The 18,005-nt window shown below is 43.4% G+C and overlaps 2 protein-coding genes across 3 annotated transcripts; one reads left to right on the forward strand and one right to left on the reverse strand.

Moving 5' to 3' along the window:
- Positions 1-32: 32 nt before the first annotated feature.
- GCNA (germ cell nuclear acidic peptidase) lies at positions 33-11,529 on the forward strand. The gene is made up of 10 exons (XM_027725573.2): positions 33-292; positions 1,994-2,040; positions 3,317-3,368; positions 3,747-3,820; positions 4,338-4,760; positions 5,785-5,956; positions 6,536-6,680; positions 8,093-8,228; positions 9,156-9,360; positions 10,289-11,529. The coding sequence occupies exons 1-10, from the start codon at positions 42-44 to the stop codon at positions 10,539-10,541; spliced, it is 1,758 nt and encodes a 585-aa protein (XP_027581374.2). The 5' UTR covers positions 33-41; the 3' UTR covers positions 10,542-11,529.
- An 809-nt stretch (positions 11,530-12,338) lies between these two features.
- Positions 12,339-18,002, reverse strand: BRCC3 (BRCA1/BRCA2-containing complex subunit 3). 2 transcript variants are annotated; one of them, XM_039378141.1, is made up of 8 exons: positions 17,862-18,002; positions 17,006-17,125; positions 16,328-16,415; positions 15,565-15,653; positions 15,053-15,108; positions 14,677-14,808; positions 14,300-14,343; positions 12,339-12,877 (listed from the first exon to the last, which is right to left on the reverse strand). In XM_039378141.1, the coding sequence occupies exons 1-8, from the start codon at positions 17,964-17,966 to the stop codon at positions 12,645-12,647; spliced, it is 867 nt and encodes a 288-aa protein (XP_039234075.1). In that variant the 5' UTR covers positions 17,967-18,002; the 3' UTR covers positions 12,339-12,644. The 2 variants fall into 2 exon arrangements, with proteins under 2 accessions (XP_039234075.1, XP_027581386.1); XM_027725585.2 differs by having other exon boundaries at positions 12,339-13,343; positions 17,862-18,000.
- Positions 18,003-18,005: the final 3 nt, after the last annotated feature.

The raw sequence follows: 18,005 nt of genomic DNA on the forward strand, positions 1-18,005 counted from the left end.
CGAGGGGCGCGCTGAGGCGCGGGCGGCGCCGCCCTGTGCGCATGCGCGGTGCCCCGGAAGCCGTGAGGGGCGCGGGCGGTTCGAGCGCGATGGAGCGGGCGGAGGGAGCGGCCCGGGCCGCGCTGGGAGCGGCGCCGCCGGCACAGGGCCCGCGGGACCGGGCAGGGCGGGCACGGGCCGGGAGCGGGGCCGGGCAGGGGCAGGGCCCTGCGGGCTCGGACGGTGCAGCGGCTACAGGCGAGCGGAGCCCCGGGAGAGCGGCCGCGTGGAGCCAGGGCCGGCGGGGCGGAAGGTGAGCGACCCAGCCCAGGAGTCCACGGATCCTGCCCTGTTTTGGTTAATTTGTATAGAAATTTTTTTTATATATATGTTCTATATAGAATGTATATGATATATATATTCTATTTTTGTATATTTTATATACATTCTATATAGAATATACATATCATACATTCTATATAGAATATATATATAATATATATACACACATATAGAAGCGTATATATGTATATATATTCAGTTATTTATATTTATATATTTTATGTATTTGTATATACTATATATTATTGTGTATTATATTATACATATTTTATATAATTTTATATGATTTTATATATAAAAGAAATATATATGTTATATATATACACATATAGAAGCGTATATATATGTATATATATTAAGTTATTTATATTTATATATTTTATGTATTTGTATATACTATATATTATTGTGTATTATATTATACATATTTTATATAACTTTATACGGTTTTATATATAAAAGAAATATATATATAATATATATAAAAGAAATATATATATACACATATAGAAGCATATATATGTGTATGTATATTCAGTTATTTATATTTATATATTTTATGTATTTGTGTGTACTATATATTATTGTATATTATACATGTTTTATATAATTTTATATGTATTTATATATAAAAGAAATATATGTAGTTTATAGAAAATATATTATATATATATAAGATATAGTGTATGTATATAGAAAATATACTAGACTAAATTATATAGTGTGTGTATATAGAAAATATACTAGACTAAATTATATAGTGTGTGTATATAGAAAATTTACTATATTATATGTTGTGTAATATATAATGCGTAATTTTATGTACATTATTATTATATAGTATATTTTGCATAGTATATGTTATACTATATTATATGGACAATATGCTATAATAATTATTTATAGTGATTTATATAAATTTTAGATTACGCCCCCATTTGTTCCATGGCAGTTGGTGTCTATTAGCACGTTTCACAATTACAGTCTTTAAAGTTTAAATAGCTTTAATTAAAAGAAGCTGTCTTCCTGTTTTTAAGCAAATTGCTTAGTGTGTTTTCCAAGTTGTTGATGTTTGGTGGTTGGCAGAAAATGAAGTAAATAATTTGGTAAGGGGAGCGCAGCTTGCCTCGACATTTGTGTGAGGATTGCAGGCTGGTGGTAATGCTTCCGTTCTGCCTCTTGAGAGAGCTTTGTGAGAGCTGCTGCACTGTGTTAAATATTCATGGCAACCACATTAGAGTGCATTTCATACACAAGCAGCTGATTACTCATCAGTGCGTGCTTTCAGCTTTCAGCCTTACTGTAACACACTTCTCTCCCAGATCACAGACCATGTGTGAGATAAAAACAAGCTTTCTATCCTTTCTGTCTTCTGATATCCAACTCGAACTGAAAGAAACGCAATATCCTAAGCCTGTGCCTTCAAATGGTTCAGTGTTCCAAATTTTGAGGATTGATTGCTACTTACATGGAACGTATATGGTTGCTAGAACTTATATATTAAAACTTATAACATTTCTGTTTTAAACAGTTAAAATAGTTCAGCCTATTTGTGATGTTCAGTGTTTCTTCCAGTCCATATTTGATTCTGGGTGTTCACAGGTGTTTCAGGCCAGTGGAGATGCAGATCTACTTCCCACTGACCTAATGTTCTGCATTTCATTTTTTGCAGCCACGGCCTGTGCTTGTCTTCCAGCAGCGATGAGGAATTTGAGACGTGTAAGTCATAGCACATGTCAGTTTGTTTTCTGGAGTATGAGAAGGACACATTTCTAGTTATAGTGGAGTGTTTTTACACGTTATTTTCTTCCACTGCTTGTGCTGCAAAGTACATTCTGTCCTTGCAGTGCAGTCTTGGTGGCTATATGCCACAGGGAGTGTTTTTTAATTTGCCTCAGTTTTGGGTGCTTTTTGCCTTGCATTACATTACTGTTGTTGCCTCAGTTTTATCTGTTCCCTGTCACTCACTCGCTTTCTTCTTAGTCTACAAAGCATCTTTGAATAAACCTTTTCTCTGAGTAGTTACTGTTCTAAACTACTCACAATTCCTTCTGACCTGACACAGCTTTTATTGCATTAGTCTTAACCAGTCAGAGGGATGTTGTTGAGTTGTCACAGTGGCTCAAGGTCTTGGTAAGATAGAATTGAATACTAAATTGTACATGGTGGCTTCTGTGGTGCATAACCAACCAATCTTTTTGTTCAGCCTGTGCAAACAAATGGTAACAGCCACTATAACTATCACTGTGTGCTGGAGTAGTTAAGTGCACACTGGTTGGGTTTTTTCCTGTTGCAAGAGTTCTGTTTAGCTCATTTGTTTGCTGGACTAATCATGGCTCTGCCACGTCTCAGTTTCAAACTGGTAAGTAATTTATAGGTTTGTAAATCTTGCAATATGTTCTTCCTTATATATTTAACAGAGATGGTAGAATTGCTAAGGCAGTAAGTTGTACTTGTTTATTTTACCCTTTGCATATCACTGCTGTGCTGGTCCAGCTGCATTTGAAGCAGGTTTCTCATTGCTTTGGAGTTCCTGCTGTGCTCCAGCTCAGTGCCATGTGAATGATCTTAAGATTGTCAGGCCTTACTACCAGCTAAAGCAAAATGTGCTGTATATAGATCCTGCACTACTTCTAGACTTCTAAGTCTGATAAATATTTCCATACTGCCCATTCATTAGGTCATTTTTCACTTTTCTGTAATTTTTATATTTGACAGTCTCCTCCTTCCCCTGGCTTCTTTCAGGGAGGCTGCTGAGTGATGTGCCACCTGTCATGGAAGGGGGCTGAGAGAACTACTTGGGGCTCGGAGCAGAATATTTGCAAAGCCATTCTACTGCCATCCTGTCACTGTAGTGCCAGGTGTAGGAAAGACTGAAGTGAAAATATGTGCCAAGAGAAAAGTTTGTGGTTTTTAAAGACTTTAATTTTTACTAGTTGCAAACTTAAAAATGCCTAAGAAAAGAAATTTCCTAATTAATCTCCTCTTGGTTTAGTTTTAGCCAGAATGAAAACTCCCAAAAGTGTTCCTAAAAAGGCAGATGCAAGGTGGGTGCTGTAATTAATTACTTTTCTGTATTCATAAAATAGTTTTCTGTATCATATTTACTAATCAGAATACAAGAAAAACAATGAAAAGTTCTAGTGATTCGTGGGCAGATCCCTGTATAGGAGTGAGTGTAGAGAGAACTGTTATGTGTCCAGTCTGTATGTTCAGGACAGAGATAAAAATGGGATGTTTGGAGGTGTAAATGCTCCTTTGCCATTCCTATTTATGGATGTAGTTGGTAACATTTGTTGTGAACGATAATGTTATATTTGGAGGCTTTTTTTGGGTTGCTTTTTTAGTAGGGCAGATTTACTCTTGCATTTTCCTCCTTTATCCTACCTTTTTTCACATTTGCCTTTTTTTTTTTTTTTTTACAGTTTGAAAAACTTCATTGATGACTCAGATGATTTCTTCTTGGACTTTAAAGCGAGAAAGAGCACAAAAAAGAATGGCAAGTAATTGTGCAACAGCAAATATGAAGTGGGAATTTTAATGAGTGGAAAGGTGACATAAATCTCTGAGAGAGCTGACCCCTGATCAGGAGGGGCAGGATCTCTTTCAGCTGGTGTGAATGTGAACCCTGAAAAGTGTGTGCCAGCTGCAGACTGGGAAAAGCTGTAGAAAGCCAATGGAATGGTGTCTGGAGGGGAAATGGGTGAAGCAAAATGGACCAGAAGCATCACTAAAAAAAAGTCACCTGTAGATCTGATGTGATCCCTTAATCTTGACAGGACAAATCTGGGATGTCAGAAGCACTGTTTGTTGGCAGGCTATGTTATTTTAATACATCTTTCAGTGACTTTTCATGTAGTAAAATGGTAAATGAACAGGGCAGAGTAAAGCAAATGCAGAGATACCTCTCTATTTGTATTTTCCTGTCTTTCAAGGGATTTTTTTTTGTGTTAAGACAAATGCAGGTCTCCTAAATGCAACTGCCAAAACCTTAAGCTCTTTCTTTCGGATTGCAGCACCAAAGGATCTTCAGACCCCCAGGAAGTTGATGAGTTCTGGAAAGAAAAGCACTTGCTGCCAAGAATTGCATTATGGAGAGAGTTCAAGTGACACTGAGGATTCTGTCTTTGTAGAAAGTCCTTGGCTTGACCACCAAAAAGGGGGAGTAAAAGACTGGAAAGAGAGTCAGAGGTGCACAAAACTTTCACCTCCACAAAATCTGAAAGAGTCAGTTTCCAAAGGCAGTCCAGATTTGCCTGTTAGAAGGAAAGAAAGAAGCTGTGAGAAGAGCACAGAAAATAAATTGCCCACTGTGGCAGTAGAGTCAGACAGCTCAGATGACAGCTTTGAATCGTTAATGGAACGGATAAAGAAGCAAAGTCTGCCCCAAAAACCAGTCTTAGGCACAAATAAAACCATCTATCAGCCCAGTTCAGCAGGTAAGCAGTTGTTCAGGGCTAACTTGCAGTGGTAGTGCTGATTGCCTGACTCTTCCCATTTGTGTGGCACAGACTTCTGGGAGGCAGCCCAGCACCTTGCAGCTGGATTTGGTGCAATCAGAAATTAACTCCTCTGAGCGTTCTGAAAAGTCACCCTGTGGTGTCAAGGTTTAAGGTTTTCACTATTGTTTGTTCTTGTAGGCATTTTTAGTTTTAAATATTATTTTTAAAAATTATAATTTATTTTACAAAATTATTATCTAACTGGTGGTATTGAATTATTCTGATTTTTTTAATGTATGATACTTAATGTGAAGCTGTCATTTCAGCTTTAGGACTGAAATTTTCAGCAGTTCAGAATGCTGTTCGTTTAGTATTTGGATTTATACTTGACTCATCTTTTTTTTTAAAAATACAGTTTATAATGAGAATTTCCTAAATCAGTACCTCCTCCTCTCCTTTGACAAACTGAAATGAGCCTCAACTGAAAAACTGAAAAGGGGGAAAAGGACTGTTGCTGAGATGAGAGCAGATGAAAACAAATGTTTTTCTAGAAAAGTAAACACAGGGTGCCTTTCTTTCTAACAATGACTGGCCAGAGCAAGGAGACCTCTGGAAGAGGATCATATACAGCACAGAAATATGCCCTGGGAAAGAGCAAATTTTTTTTAATTGGAATATATCAATTATGTTCTATAACATTATAACTCAGGAATTATGTTCTATAACACATAACTTAGGAATGCCTGAGTGAGGTCACAAATACTTTTCCTTCCACTTCGTCCTTGCTGAATGTTTGAAAGTTTGGAGTCTGCCACTCCTTCACTGAATGGTAATATTTGTAGTATGTAACAGCAAATTACCTTTCCATCAGTTGTAAAAACCTTTGCCTTCAAGTGTGCACAGCAGGAGTTTATTCTGAGGTGGAATATTTGGCTTTTTCAGTGTTGTCAGTGGGTTGCTGGTGTCTGTGCTCCTGATTCTTGGACAATGTGTAATCCTGTGACTCTTTCTGTTGAACTAGAAAACATCAAGCCACCCTGCAAAGATGCACAGCCTTTGAAAGGGGAGGGAGTCAAGATACCAAGGCCAAACTCCACTTCAGTTGCAGAAATATCTTCCGAGACAAGGACTCCTGCAAGAATTCCTGGGAATGAATTGGTCAGTTGCTCACAATCAGCAAAGACAGATAGAAGGTGAGTGTTTCTCCATTTTTACTATGTTCTAGGGCATTTATAGATGGACATCCTTTGCCTAGGGTGATGTAGTGACTCCTCTGGTACATAGAAACTTCTGCTACTAATCCAGCAATTATGAATGATTAAGTAGCTGGAAATCAAAGTTTTCAGTCTCCAGTATGACAGGGAGAATATAGCTGATCTCTGCCTAGAGGAATTGATGGCAAATATATCTGACAAATGTCAAATCTTCTTTGTAAATGTTTTCTTGCTATTCCTTGTCTTGGTACAGCCCACCTCTAATGTGTTGGCCCCACAGATTGTATATATCCAGCTGCTTGCCTCTGAAAATATATCCAAACTGATTCTATTAACAAGATTGTCTTGATTTTTTTTTTAACCTCTCTAACTTGCAGAATTCATGTTTCTTTTTCTGTATGTGGATGCAGCTTAAGCTTTTCAGAAGAATGCATTTCTCATTTCTAACAGCTGCCTTTATTGTGCCTTCTAGCCATGTGCTGTTTCCTTTGGTCATTTTATAACTGTGTTTACCAACACAAAACCTTCTTTACAAAAGCTTTATGGCTTTTCTTGCAGGCTCAGGGTATGCTCAGTGCCTGGTTGTTTCTTGCAAGATCTTTCAAATCCCACTTCCCACTACGTGAAGTATTTCAAGAAGAATAAAGAGGAGCTGGCACAGAAGCTCTACAGACTGTTTAACAGCACCATCTTTGATCAGAAGGTTGGTTTAAAACGAGAATTACTATTCTAAAATGCTGGTTAATATGTCACACCTCACTTCTTGATGTGATTGCTCTTTATCCTCTTCAGTGCCAAACATTATAGTAATGTCTTATGTTTGATTTAGCTCAGGCGATTGCTCTGGAAGGGGTTTGCCACCACAGTGATGCAGCAGTTTTCAGCGTGGCTTTGCTTTCCCAGCTGTAATGGATGGAGCACCATCCTTGAGTCAGCAGTCTGGGTGGTATCCAAGAGTCTCTGATGGGAGAAGCTGCTGTATGAGGGCCCTTGGATCAGTTCCATCAGATCCTTCTGTTTCCATGGCCATGTCTGCCTTTCTGGAACAGATTAAAAAGGTGCTTATCCTTTGAATAACAATTTGCATGAGCATAAAGCTTCAAGTTGTGTTTCAAATTTAAGGTTAAATTTCAGAGAACTGCTGTCTTGGCCTTCACGTCTGTTGGGATACTGGGGACCCTCCACTGGTGAAAAACACCCTTGAAAGGAAGGATGCTGTCCTCAGTAATTCCAATAGAATTTCCTTCAGGAAGGAAAACGTTTCCCTGCAGATGAGAAGATACTGTTGAGCTGACCAAGGGCAGGCTGAGGTCATGATTTCACATAAAGCTGAGCTGAACAGGTTTATTATTGCTGAAGGCAAAATATCTGACAGCCCTGTGCCTGTGCCTGTGCTGTTGAAGCCTTTACTTAAGCTCATTAATTTAGATGACAGAAAACTGTTAGTAAAAGAACTGAACTAACTAAGATAGATATGATGAGGGCTTGCAAAATCAGGGGCAGCACAGAAGATAAGCAAGGGGGGATTATTCACCCTCTCATGGTGTTAAGGGGCATCAAATTAATTGCAAGTTGCAGGTTCAGCACAACCAAAGCAGATGGTACTTAACCTGTAAATTATTAAGTTGTAGAACTTCTGATCATAGACTACTGTAGATGCTAAAAATACTTATGTATTCTTAAACATACACACTCTTTCTCCCCAAAACACCAGAAACCCACTCTAATGGATATTTAATAGAAAAGAACCACCTGTGGCTTAGTGGTTAGCAGTTGGAAAGAGGTACTTTTTTCTGAAGAGGAAATTGTGGTTTATGCCTGTCCTGTCCTCGTATTTCTTCTTAAGCAGCTTGTTTTAGCCACTGTTGTAGGTAGAACAGAGGAACTAAGGGACTTCTGGTCTCATCCTGCATTGTGGAACTCCCAGTGTTGGTTACAGAGACACTGATTGTGAGAATAAGCAGCCATAGGGGGTGAGTTTGCATGTTAAGTGACAACAGTGTTAGGAGCACTGAGACATCCTGTACCAGCTTTGCAGCAAATACAAGGGGAAGCCAGAGGGCCAGAAGATAAGAGGTAGAGAGGGCAGATTACATGTCCTGTTTTGTTTTTCAGTTACCAGAGACAATGGAGATAATCTGGAATAAGAAGATGAGAAAAACAGCAGGATATTGTGTGACAGGGCAGACAGGTCCTCAACAAAAGCGTTACGCTCGCATAGAACTTTCTGAGAAAGTCTGTGACTCTGCAGGTGGGTAAAAGAACAATTATGTTGATTCTCCTTTAAGAAAGCAAGTTCTAGAGATAAAAACACTAACCTGAGGCCTAAGAGACCTGGAACTGGACCCTGCTTTGAAATTTCATATTACCTTGAATAAATAAATCCATTAATTGATGGATTTATCCACATTCCACAGCACTTCTAAGAGGCTGGGCAAATGTACAAAACGTGAGAACAGAGATGTATTCACACTAACTGCAGTATTTTGTTTATGTTTCTTATTGATTTGAAGACCCATAGGCATCATGTTACTCTAATTCTGTATGTGCTATAGTGGCAGTCTAAAATCAGACTTCTTCCATCACAGCCAGCCACCTTGTTGGTAGTATTTAAAGCTGGAGTAAAGACAGGTCAGGGCCAAATTAACTTCTGTTAAGTGGTACTGTAACTGTTTTTTCTCCCTCATCCCTTCCTAGTTTGGGGAAACAAATCATAAAATGGTTTTAATTGAAAGGGATCGATAAAGGTGTTAAACAGGACTGGCCCCAGCACTGAGCCCTGGGGAACACCACTGGTGACCTGCCCCAGGTGGATGTAACTCCATTCTCCACCACTCCCTGGGCCCGGCCATCCAGCCTGTTTTTTACCCAGTGAAGAAGGAATACACCTGTCCAAGCCATGGGCTGCCAGTTTCTCCAGGAAAATGCTGTAGGAAACAGTGACAAAGGCTTAACCAACCAATGAAAAAAACCCCGAAACACATCAGGTGTGCAGGGAAGTGCAGGATGCTGAATTGGAGCTAATCACAAAGCTGGAAATGCACTAAGTAAAACCTTGCTTTGGAGCATTTTACCAAGACGGTGGTAGTTCTAACCTCCAAAATAACCCTTGCATCTTAGTAAGGCTGTACTTCCCCACACCTGACTGACCTTAATCTTCTGTTTGCTTTCCCTGCAGATCGCCTTCGGGACACGCTGATCCACGAGGTTTGCCACGCGGCCACCTGGCTCATCAACGGTGTTCGTGACGGACACGGGCGGTTCTGGAGGTTCTATGCCAACAAATCAGCTGTAATTCATCCAGAGCTGCCAGTAGTAACACGGTGCCACAGCTACGAGATCAACTACAAATTCACCTACGAGTGTGCTCAGTGCAAAGCTAAGTGAGTAATGTTTTGATGTGCATGTGACCGTGTATTCACTTTCTCTCTAACTTGCCAGTCTCCTGGGTCTAGAAATCATGGGTCTCTTAAACTGTGAAGCAGTTGGGATACTCTGAGTTACTTCATGTTTCCAGAGCCCACAGAACCTCACTGTGTGATTCCCACATGTTTGTTTCCAGGTAGTTTCAGTTCTAGTTCAGAGGTCAGGACAGGCAGAAATGTCTCGTGAGTACCACTGGTGATGATGGAGGGTCTTTGGGATGTATGTCCCTCAGCTTTGAAGGAACAAGTCCCCATAAAAACTGGGCACAGAATGTGTGACAATTAGATCCTACGACAAAGTATCAGAGGAAGCTTTCTAGGGTTTGTATCTTGATGATTTTGAATTAAGACTAAAAAAAAGCAGCTGACAAGTGTTATTATTATTATTATTGTACCACTCCATTCCCCAAAATTTAGGGGCTAAATGCATGCTTAGAAAGCATATGTGGCATTTTTTTTACCTCTCATGATCATGTGACTCCCAGAAGGAAACAACATTTCACATATGGAATTTTCTTGAGGTGTTTGTTAGGACTGTACAATGCATAAGTTGCTTAGATGCAACAGAGCATGGAGAAGGATTTTTGGTGATGGCTCTGAGGAGAAACTCCAAGGGACAGTTGATATGTGGGTTGTGGAGGTGTTTGCAGATGTTGTAGCACTTCATACTCCTGGGCTGAGAGTAAAAGAGACAGAGGGAGGGACCAAGCTCAAAAGGCAGTGGAGTAAGTTCTAGGGTAGAGATGTGCAATACAGATTTGATTGTTCTGCTGTGTGAAGGGGGTACTGTTTGCTCTTCTCAAATACTGGCTTAGAAACCTGACCTGAGTATCCAGGCAGAAGAGAAAGGAGCCCTCTCCCACAAGTCCTGACTTTTCCCTTCCAGGATCGGCCGGCACTCCAAGTCCCTGGACACGGAGCGGTTCGTGTGCGCGTTCTGCGGGGGGCGGCTGGCCCTCAGCCAGCCCCCGGGCAAGGGGGGCACTCCTGCCAGGACACAGCTCACACCCTTTGCCAAGTATGTGAAGGAAAACTACGGACTGGCCAAGAGAGAGCAGCAGGGGCTGAGCCATGCAGAGGTCATGAGGAAACTCGGTGCTGATTTCGCTTTGAAAACCAGGCTTGATGATTCCTTTTAATATCTCAATAGATTTCCTTACTTGATGCCACTTAAATTTTGTATATAGAGTAGTAAATGAGTCTAACGTGAGTCTAAGAATTGTTTCAGAGGATTCCAGATAATTGTAATATTTTAGTGCTAAGTACTTCTAATAAAGACCTTAAGGCCTTTTCTAAAATGGGCAAGAGTGAGCAAAAATGATGACAGCTAGTCCAGGGTGATGCACAAGTCAGGGTATCCTTAGACTTCAGAGGAACACCACCTATGCCTGGGAAGATACAGTTCCAGGCCCTTTGGGCCCAACTCACTAAGTTTGGCTGGAATTTTCTGAGCAGCACTTACCCATAGTGCTCCACAGCATGTCTTCAGTGACTCCAGTGAGCAATGGATTTACTCTTCTACCTGGGTACCTGATATGCTGTAGGCTCTGTGTATATGCTGAGAAACTGCTGGGTGTGCATCTGTCTGGGATTGCCAGGTGAAAGAAAGTCCAGGCCCACCAGCCCTCTGATTCTATCTGAATGACTTCCAGGCAGGAAAAGGGGCAGACTGGAGTTGGGCTTCAACAAGGGTTCAGATATTCTCCCATGTGGAGTCTCTTGAGTGAGTGACCCTTGGCTGGTTTTGTTAAAATTAAGTGGGTTTTGTTAAATTCATTGAAATTAGTGGTTAAAATAATGTTAAAATTAATGGTGGCTTAAATCTCTTAGAAGAAGTGAGTTTTTACAAGGCCTTCTGGCCCTGAGACTGAAGCTCTTTGATTGAAAATGTGAATGCAATGTACCTCAGTCATTGAGATTTCATAGAAACTAAAATAGATGCAAAAGGTCAGGGTAGGGAAAGCAAATTCAAACACTTTCCACCACAGAAGGGGGAGGTCTAGTCAGATGATTTAAATCTTTCACATAAAATATGACTGAATGTGTGTCTCCTGTATGCAAATTGCTCAGGGAATGTAATACTGAATAATCAATAAATGCTAATGTTGTACCAACTGTGGCAATGAACTCCAGGCTTCGTTTCAAATTAATCATGGCTGTATAGTTATACAGAACCCTGGTGCCAGCCCAGCTTTACTGGCTGGAGAGCCAGGCTGTGGATCAGCACAGCCCTTCACTTCCTTTTGTCATTGGGATTATGATTCCAACCATCCCCCTTCCAGCTGTGCTTTGGGAGATTGCACTGGAGGCCCTGGGCTGCTCCCAGGAGCTCTTATCAAGCCTAGGGACACTGAGGCACCACCCTCTCTCCCCAGCAAAGATAAGGGTAAGGAACACTTGAACTAGAAACCAGTAACAAAAACAACTGCACAAACCCACTGACTGTTCAAAAACTAAGGAAAATTACTATTCACTGCACTTTTAAGGGAAAAAACAGTAGTGAGTGTTATACTTGAAAGTTCTACTCTTTGGGGATTGCCAACAGAAATGCAGAAAGCTTAAAAAGTCAAGTCTGACAAAAGCATTGGGGTTATGGGGCTTCCAGATCTGACACCCTTTACACTGCTCATCAGTGCTGGCCCTCTCTGACAGGGAGTGCCTCTCTCCCAGCTCTTACTTTCATTCTCCCACAGCAAGAGTCCAGACAATGAGCTGTCAGGAATTGAACAATGTTCCCTGCAGTAATGCAGGCAGCTCATTTTCATCTGTCTGAGTGTGTAAGAATTTAAGTTAGAACCAAGGAGCTGAAACAGGAATTTTAACTGTGCTTTGCTCCTTTGCTCACATGAGACAAACTTCACAAAACAGAACACAGGAGGATGTACATGATACTCTGGGGGATACTCTGAAATGCAACAGCAAGAACATTTAAAGGATTAGTTCAACAACAGCTATTTTGTTCCAGTCTTAAGAGATTTTTAACAATTAAGTTCAGCGTATAAGAACGACAGGCTTGTATATCTACCAGTTCTCTTCCCAGCATCTTAAACTTCTTCCCTCTGGGGAGGAACCACAGTCCTGTCACTGAAGCAGCAGAAACAGCTGATTTCGCAGAGAACCTCAGTGCTGGGCTCACAACAGCATTACATGAAGAGAGCAGAGATGGACCAAAAACTGCAGGCACTGGCACTTCGTAGCATTCATTTCATTTCTACTCCAAACAGCTCTAGCTTTGGAATTCTTTATTTGGTTTGACATATGCTGAACAGATCCTGTGTCAAAGTTCTTCCAGGTCTCTTTCTTCCCAAGCTTCCCTCCCACCTCTTACCTGCCTGGGTGGATGGCCAGCAGTCCAGAACATTACTAGATATAAGATCATGGTCAACTGAAGCTACTAAAAGAAGGCAGAAGTTGGCAGCATCAGATATGACTGCAGAGACACACTTTTCCCCTCTAACCCTCCTGTTCCAGGGTCCTGGAATACATATAAAGCAGTAAGACTTCTGTCAAAATATAGAGAAGGGAGAAACAACATGTTCCCTACGTGTGCCCTCCAGAACAGGAGTCTCTTCAGGTGCTGCCCAGCCCCCCCACTGCAGCACCTGCAGACACAGCCCTGCTTTGCTCCAAGCTGGGGCAGACAAAGTCCTTATCCTGGAGACGTGCTCTGTGCTGCAGGAGAAGAGGCACAGCCTTCACTGTAAGGCAATGCAGGGCCACCCTTCAGCCTGGAGGAGGTGGTGTAGACTTTTTTACATGTCTCTTTTCTGAAGGGTCTGCATTTCCTCCTCACTCTAAAGCAGCGAGTTCCTCCAGGAGCTGCTCTTTCTCCTGCTGCAGCTCCTGCACCCGCTGTTTGTTCTGCTCCAGTCTGTCCTCCAGCCACTGCAGGAGGGGCCCACTGATGGCAGACATCTGGCTGCAGAGGTTCTTTGTGAACACTGCAAAGAGCAACCACACGTCATGCCAGGGCAGCACACAACACACTCAGTGTGCTACAAACCACCCCAAAGCCAACAGTGTCACAGACAGCCAAGGAAACCTTCCACCACGCTGGCCCTGCCAACCACACATCCCCTCAGGAACGTCAGAACCAGCAGCTTGATAAACAGGGAAATGCTATTGCAGTCTGAGCCAGGGGAGGGATGACAGACCTGCAGCAGAAATCTGGAAACCTGCACACGAGTCATCACTGCTGCTAATTAATCTCTAAATTTAGAGGAATCAAAGAATGCCTCATCTCTTAAACACGTGAGAATGGATAATGGGATAATTATCTTGCAACAGAAGTGGGATTGAGATTCACCCTGTGACACTGGCAAAAGCAAAGGTGTCACATCCACACAGCTCATATGAAGTGCCAGGAGACGCAGGCGTGTGTACAGCTCAGCCACACAACACTGTAACTCTCAACAAATCCCAAATCCCCCTTGCTGTTCCAACAGAAAAAATAACCTAAAGAAACCAAACTCAGAAAACCCGAACAATCCTGAAGTCTGTTGTAATTTTAACCAGTTCTACAAAGGCTGAAGGACACAACAGCATCCATGGACCCCAGGATTAGGTTATTTTACAGCTTTTGATGTTTTCCTATATATAAAGTATTTACTTTCAGTTCTGTTCCTTAACTAGATTTTATGTAACAAGATAACTATCTCAGGGAATTCTCTGGGTTATACAGTCTTTGTGATTCAGAGTGTGGCAAGGGAAAAAAAAAGCTATTATTTGTACTTTTCTAGCTATTTACAGCGGCCTTTTATGGCAAAGGGAGGAGTGTTATACATGTGTAGTCTAAGGCCCCCCAAACTTAGAGCCAAACCAAGCCCTGCTCAAGACTCCACTGTTTTGACTCTGGGAGCAGCACCCTGGATTCTCACATGCAAAAAGGAATCCTTACCTGAGCCATTATGGATCTTGGTTACAGAGTCCAGATGGGTGAGGCTACGACAAGGAACAGAAAGCAGGTCAGGGACAAGCCAGGGAACTGCACATTAAATCCAGGCTGCAGAACCACTGCCTGCTAGTCACTGCCCACACCACAGGTGCCTCCAAGTCTCCTCACCTGCTGCACATTCACAAGGACAACTGACCTGTGATCACAAAATCCCACATTCTGCTGGTAACCCCAGCCTCAGTTATTCAACCAGTTCTACAGAGGCACATGAGCTGCTAATCCTTCTCATCTTCTACAGCTTTGCAAAGGTTATGGTGCAGCAACAGTAGAACATGTCAGCAAACACAGTCCTGGAGAGGTGCAGACCCCAATGCTGTTACCTGTGAATTCTCCTGTAGGCATCTTGCTCTTCTTGGCAAAGGATCTTGGGCAGCTCCACAGCTGATTCCAGACACACTTTCCCAATGGTTTCATGGGGGACAACATGAATAGGAATTTCAATCCTTTCGTACCTGAAAGAGATTCAGATACAATTAACTTCAAAGCAGCAGAGAAAAAACACGACTTTTACAACCTACCACAGTCTGTCCAATACATGGCAGAACTGCATGTCCACTTTTGGGAACACATGCCTAAGTTGGCAGCCAAAGGGAAGCATTTTATACACTTGTCTTATTTTAATTATAAGATGCTGAAGCAACTGGGTGGCCAGTACTGACAACATGTTGCACAGAAAATTTCTTCTGCTGTACTCACTCTGAGCTCTTCTGGGCCTGAATAGACTGGAAACAGGTATAGAGAATCCTGCCTGTCTGAGAGAGACAGCAGAAAGTCACATTTCAAGTGCAAAAACCCATCTAAACCCACACATTCCTTTAGGAAGCAGAATATGCTTTCAAACAGAATTACAACAGGTTGAAAAGGCACAGACCTTTTGCTGTGACTGGAATGCTGGAGTTGCTTAAAGCAGACACTGACAAACCCTCTAATGATAAAAAAATCTGAAGCTACAGCTGCCCACTGGTCCACCTTAGTGTACACACAGTGTAGCAGCTGCTGCAGCCCCCTGGGCAGGCTGTGGGGCAGCACAGAGGATTAAACACTTGTTCATTTGTCACTGTCACAATCCAACCACCATTCCAGCTGGGCTTTTCACGTGCCCTCAGCAGAGCTCTTTCCTTCTTGCAGGTGCACTCAGGGACTTCAGTTTTGCCCTGATGCTCCTCACGAGCACTTGGAGGGTTTGATGCCATTTTTAAGTTTCCTACCTTGGTGTTCTTGTCCTCGATGAAGCAGGAGAAGATCAGCCCTACAAAGCCTTGGTCCATCATCTGATACATGGCCTGTGTACGGACATCTGCAGGCACAGGAATGAGAGAATGAGAACTGCACTGGTCACCTGGAGCAGTGGGAAAAGGTTTGCCACCTTTTGAAGGGTGATCTGGAATTTGGTAACAAGCGTCACAAGCTTTAAGTCCTTATTCTGAGTGACTAAATTAAAAAAAAAATTGATCCAATTTAAAATGTAATTAAATAGCAAATCTTAAAATACACCAGGTGAGTTCACAAAACCAGAAATGATCTCAGGATCAGCCTGGTGCCACAGGTCTCCATAAAGTCCAGCACATACAACATACTCGTACACTTCTTTCATAGAACTTTTCAGTGTTGCATTAACATGCCCAGATGTCAAAAATCACCACAGTAGGCCCAGAATTCCCACAGGTTTTTTTGCTGTTCCCCACACCCTGGGTCTGGTTTTTCTATCTGGAAGAACAGTAGCACCAGCAGTAGCTGCTCTGAGTCATGTTTGAGTCCCTGGGGCACACACAGTTATGGGGCTGCACTGACAGAGGCCCCTGGAGCCCACCCAGACAGTCTGGTCCTACCAGGGAATGTCTGAGACACAGAGTCCTGAACTGCTGGAATGTGCAGCTCTGGAACTTGTGAATCCCACAATCAACCAGTTGGGAGTTCCACCCAGACCCCAGCTCAGGGCTCACCCAGACCCAGGCTCAGGGCTCCTCTTACCCACGTGTGAGGGCCAGACAGTGATGTGGGGGTGGGAGTGGTACCAGCCCACCACCCTCATGGGACGTCCTGTCATCTCAGCCAACCTGTGTGGGAGTCAAGGAGCTTTTGGAACCAGCAGAGCAAAGGGAAGGAGTTTTTTGTACCAGGAAAAACAGCAGAGTTTTTTAAAATAGCTTCTCATCAGCCAACAGAATGACAGGTCCCTTTGGAGGGGTGACAAGACACGTGGCAGGGAGCTGATGGAGCCTCTTCCCCAGCACCCTCAGGAGTCACTGCTGAAGAAGCAAATTGGATTTTGCTTGCACGTGGCAGTAGAGAACATTTCAGCAGCTGAGCAAGCCAGAATTCCCAAGTGTGTGCAGAGAAGAGGCTCCCCAGTGCCCCACCTGGAGACCTGCTGACCTTTCATCTCCCACTATGCCTCCCTGCTGGAGTGCCACCCTCCCCAACAAACACACTGCAGAGTTACTTGTCACCAAACACACAGAAACGACAAAAATTTCATAACACAGCTCCACTGCAAGTGCTGGAACCAACTCCCGGGAAAGGCAAGTGCCAGCACAGCCCTCCCAGCCCAGCAGCTGCAGGAGGAGCAGCTGAGAGCTTCAAGCCAAGCAGAGCAAGTGTGAACCGCAGCCCATCAGCAGAGGTGTGAGGGGAAGCACTAAAGGATATCTCTGCTTCGGTGGAGGCAGCTGAGAGCTGCTCCGGGGAGATCTCCACGCGGTCCTTCCTCTTGTCGGAGCGGCGCAGGATGATCACGGAGTGGATGTGGACGATCCTGCTGGTGTCCACCTGCCCACGGAGGGAGAGCAGTCACTGCCCTGGCAGGGAGACACCCACCCGCGGGGCAGGGCCGGTTCTTACAGGGGCACACGGAGAGGGGAAGCTCTCCTGGCTCTGACTGTCACACTGAGAGCCGAGAAATAAACTCTCCAACCAGTTCGTTGGGTTAGAAAGCCGACATTCCTTTACTCAGCGCTCTTGGGAGCGTGGGGATAACTTCACGGAAATGCACACCCAGCAACTAAACAGAGCAGGGTATAGCCACGAAACTAATGCATATTCATCACGCTAATACATATTCATCACATTTCTGATGCATATTCATCACGCCTCCCGAATACATGCATACGTGCCGACTATTTCACTGGAGTAATTTGAATATGACTTGGGGTCTTTTGAGGTCATACGGGAACATCCCGTTCCCCAAATTTCCCTTTTATGGTTCTAGATCTTCTAACGAATCTTCTCCCCTTGAGAGTATCTCACACATGCGGTCAGGTCATGATGCGCTTCTTTTACCGTTCTTTGTTCTCAAAACTAAGACATCTGCTAGCAGCTATTAATTACTGATACGGGTAAATAAGGCAACAGTAACAGATGTAGGGGGTTAACGCAAAGGTGCGTTAATCCCTGGTATTTGTCCTAAGCACTACACGGTAACCACAGCAAACACTACGGTGCTAAAGAGCCCCAAAGCCGCCGGGCAGCGCCTTCTCCCGCCGCGCCCTTCCCCCCGGGGCGGTACCTCTCCGATGCAGAGCCCCATGACCTCCTCCTTCTCGGTGCTGAGCGCGTGGTTCAGGCACACCAGGAACGCGTCCGCCTCCAGGTGCACGGCCTGCACCGCCATCTTGCCTTCCCCTCACCGCCCCCGGCCCCGCCCCCCGTG

The sequence above is a fragment of the Pipra filicauda genome, unplaced genomic scaffold (genome assembly GCF_003945595.2).
Source record: "Pipra filicauda isolate LSUMZ 115617 unplaced genomic scaffold, ASM394559v2 scaffold9_size5747161_pilon, whole genome shotgun sequence".
Classification (NCBI taxonomy): domain Eukaryota; kingdom Metazoa; phylum Chordata; class Aves; order Passeriformes; family Pipridae; genus Pipra; species Pipra filicauda.

Coding starts and splice junctions, on each gene's coding strand:
- GCNA (XM_027725573.2), top strand. CDS start 42: ATGCGCGGTGCCCCGGAAGCCGTGAGGGGCGCGGGCGGTTCGAGCGCG. Junction 3,369..3,746: donor CCTAAAAAGGCAGATGCAAG/GTGGGTGCTGTA, acceptor TTTTTTTTACAG/TTTGAAAAACTTCATTGATG. Junction 5,957..6,535: donor TCAGCAAAGACAGATAGAAG/GTGAGTGTTTCT, acceptor CTTTTCTTGCAG/GCTCAGGGTATGCTCAGTGC.
- BRCC3 (XM_039378141.1), bottom strand. CDS start 17,966: ATGGCGGTGCAGGCCGTGCACCTGGAGGCGGACGCGTTCCTGGTGTGC. Junction 15,654..16,327: donor TGTCTGGCCCTCACACGTGG/GTAAGAGGAGCC, acceptor CTGTGCCTGCAG/ATGTCCGTACACAGGCCATG. Junction 12,878..14,299: donor CAAGATCCATAATGGCTCAG/GTAAGGATTCCT, acceptor TATGTATTCCAG/GACCCTGGAACAGGAGGGTT.